Below are 3,480 nucleotides of genomic sequence, written 5' to 3' on the forward strand. Positions count from 1 at the left end.
GAGGGCTCTCCTAATGTCTCTGATGATGAGAATTGTTTTCTCAGTGAAAAAGACATTGAACATGCATTTGGTGATCCTATATGAAACATAACTGATTCAGTTAAAATTAGTAATTCACCTGGCTGTAGTGCCACACACCATTAATCCTATCATTTGGAAGCAGAGGCAGGTGTACTTCTGTGAGTTCCATATGAGTCTGGTCTACTAGTATGTTTCAGAACAGCTAGGACTACATAGTGAGGGCCTGTCTTGAAGGGAAAAAATAGCAACTCATTTTTTGTTGTTAAATCAAAACTGTGAAGATATATAAACTCTGTCCAAAAAGGAATGCTGGTGTCTAGTTGAGATACTTCTTGTCTCCTAGTTGATTCTTTGAAAATTGCACATGCCATATCTCCAGATAGCTCTCAAGATACTTTCTTCACAGATAAAGTCTCAACAATGGACATCATTGTGATGTCAGCTTTCCAAGGCTTCTAAGATGATATCCCAGAAAATCATAAATGTGCCTTCCTGCAAACTAAAATTATTCCCATTTTTGCTAACAGATTCCATTTTTCACATAAGAATTTTTTAATCATAAACCCAAAGAAGTTACTACTTAGAAGGATGCATAAGCACTTGGCCAAATACCTCAAAATTCACCCAAGTCAAAGATACACATGAACCAGGCATGCTTTGTTAACACTGCCAAAATAAGACTTGACAGTAGTTGTAACCTGAAATCCTTGCTAAGAAAAGATGAAGTATACCGAATAGTAGGATTGAAACTCCAACTATGAGGAGCTTGCTATGCATATTATATAAAATGTAAATACAGTAATTAAGTCTGTTCTTAAATCAGGTAATATCTGTGATACCAATTCCATAAAGGAATATAGTTATTCATACTGAAGGAGAGAGTCTGTTTTAGGAGCTTTAAAATTCACCACATACTTTGTGAACTTTAATGGATTATATACAAAATAAAGTATTTCTTTCAAAAATGAATGGCTAAGAAAGCAGAAATAATGAGAAAATACTTGCCTTTAGAGAAATGAGTGCAACAATCAATGTGACTGTATCTCACAGCAACACTAGTTATAAAAGGGTTGATGTAACCACAAAAACAATTTTGAAAGTTAAATGCTATTTTTGAATTTAGCATCAATGAAGATGGAATTATCTCTTCATCTGGCATAGCTTGCTGGACATTACATATTCATGAATGACTATTTTCTTCATGATACCAATTCTGTTCAACACACAAATATCCTATCATATATGATAGCTAATTTAGAGAATGAATTTATTCTGTGTATTTCTTTTATTAATTGATGAATCCTATTTAAAAACAACCTGGACTTATCCCTATCTTACAACTTCCTTATCTGTGACACTGGGGACATTCCCTATATCAACAAAGACACTGGGGTATGGTATGATGATGTGAGCCTACATTATTCACATTAATGAAGAAAATATGAAAAGCCTTACCAATCTACAAATTTATTATTATTATATTAATCATTCCTACATAAAAATGAAATGTCTCTCTCAGAAGAAAAAAAGCTGACTGAAGTCTTGCTACATAATTATCTTCTCTATTTTTAATTCACTACCAAAAGTGCTTTCAAATTTTAAATTTTGGACATTAAGCACCATGAATCTCAGAGAAGAATGTGGCTCTGCCTCCCAAAGTACACTGCCACTTACTTGTAAAATGGTTGATCTCCAAAAGATGCTGATAGACCAGTCCTCCAGAGTTTCTATTACTAACACTAAAGCACAAAGTACCTAGCAAGCTTGAGTGTATCTGTGTCAAAGGACACCAGTGCCACATCAGAAGGCATATACCTGTAAGCACAAATATAAATCCTAGGTTCTCTAAAAATAAAGTACTTAGTGTGGATTTTTATTTTATAATCAAAACTCTGTCATCTTTTCCTCTAATATTAATAGTCATTCTAGTAAATATCTAATCACAGCCAAGAAACAGCCTCCTAGGTGAGCCTTTGTCATAACCTGGGTGGTTGATGTAACAATCCCCATGATGACTAGTGCTTCAGTCACTATACTGATCACTGTTCACCTGCCCAGGGATGCCACTAAGCTCAGAGCAAAGACCTGTGAGAGTGTGCTCAGTGCTCCTGTGCCCCATGGCTGAAGATGGATCACCCAAAATTTATGCTCATCCACCAAGAGAAACCAGTAAAACACCAACAGAAGCAGCCATTTTCTTCGGGGCTGACAACACCATTCCTAAATCAGAAACAACAATTACCTCTGAAGGAGACCACATTACTTCAGTAAATGACTGCACACCAGATGGTGATTTTTCTACTACAGCCAACAAGCTCACACCTACAAAGGAAAAAGTCAAGTTAGAAGATGATATTGAGGCCACTCTGAAGTCAACAACTCCTCAAGAGAAAGAAATTACTGCTCCAACTGAAACTACAAACTCAAAAGTGGAGTCGATTACTGAAAATTTCATTCCAGTGAAAATGGTAAACATCTCAACCCCAGTTGCTACTGTTTCTTTAATAGATTTTTCTAGTAACATGGCAAAAGAAGATATCCTCTTAACCACCACTGACACAGAAGACGAGCTCTCTGGCACCTTGCAGGACAACCCTGCCAATTTGAGGGACACTTCTGCACTTCCAGATGAAAAAACAAAAACTGAGACTAGTTCCTCAACCACTTGCAACAATCCTGATGATGGAGCTGTTCAGGTCACTGACTCCTTAAGTCCTGAGGCTGAGATACCTCCCTCTACTGAAAAAGAGGTTACCACCACTCCAGACATAACCAAAGTTACAGAAGAGAATATAACTGAAATTGACCTGATTGTTTCAGAGGATAGCCCCAAAGCTGTGACTAAATTAACTGACTCAGATGAGGAAAAATTTATCACTGTTTTTGAACTCACTAACTCTGCTGAAAAAGCCAAAGATAACCCAGAAGATACTTTTACTGATGAGGAATCGACTGATGGAGCTAATGATTGGATGGATAAAGAGACTCTGAATGAAGTAGAGACCCATTCTGTGTTGCTTACTGCTGTTGAATCCAGGTATGACTTCATTGTCCCTGCCTCAGAAGCTACAGACCTCATGGAGGAACCAACCACTGACACACCAGAAGATCTGTGTGAAAATGATATAACAGAATCTGTAACTAAGGTCCCAGAGGAGTTTCCTGAAGTGACCTCTACACACAAGGAGGACTCTTCTACCCCTAACACGGGTATCTTCAAATTGCTGAAAGAAGATCCTGATGAACTAATGATGTAGAAGCAAAGACATAAGGGGGGGCCATGTAGTACACAACCAATTAAAAGGTAGTCTTAATGTCTAAGAAGTTACTCAACAAGAAAAATCTCGAAAAGAAAAAAGAAAACATAATATGGGCATTTAAGGCAAGTATTAGAAATTACAGCTGTTTATGGGTAGAGGTCATGTAGCAGAAGATATTTAAGGACAATTTTAAGACCAA

General features: G+C 37.0%; 1 protein-coding gene across 1 annotated transcript; it reads left to right on the forward strand.

The window, feature by feature from the left end:
* Positions 1 to 2,138: 2,138 nt before the first annotated feature.
* On the forward strand, positions 2,139 to 3,278 carry Cabs1 (calcium binding protein, spermatid associated 1). The gene has a single exon (XM_027389264.1). The coding sequence runs from the start codon at positions 2,139 to 2,141 to the stop codon at positions 3,276 to 3,278; it is 1,140 nt and encodes a 379-aa protein (XP_027245065.1).
* Positions 3,279 to 3,480: the final 202 nt, after the last annotated feature.

This window comes from Cricetulus griseus (genome assembly GCF_003668045.3).
Source record: "Cricetulus griseus strain 17A/GY chromosome 1 unlocalized genomic scaffold, alternate assembly CriGri-PICRH-1.0 chr1_1, whole genome shotgun sequence".
NCBI classification, from domain to species: domain Eukaryota; kingdom Metazoa; phylum Chordata; class Mammalia; order Rodentia; family Cricetidae; genus Cricetulus; species Cricetulus griseus.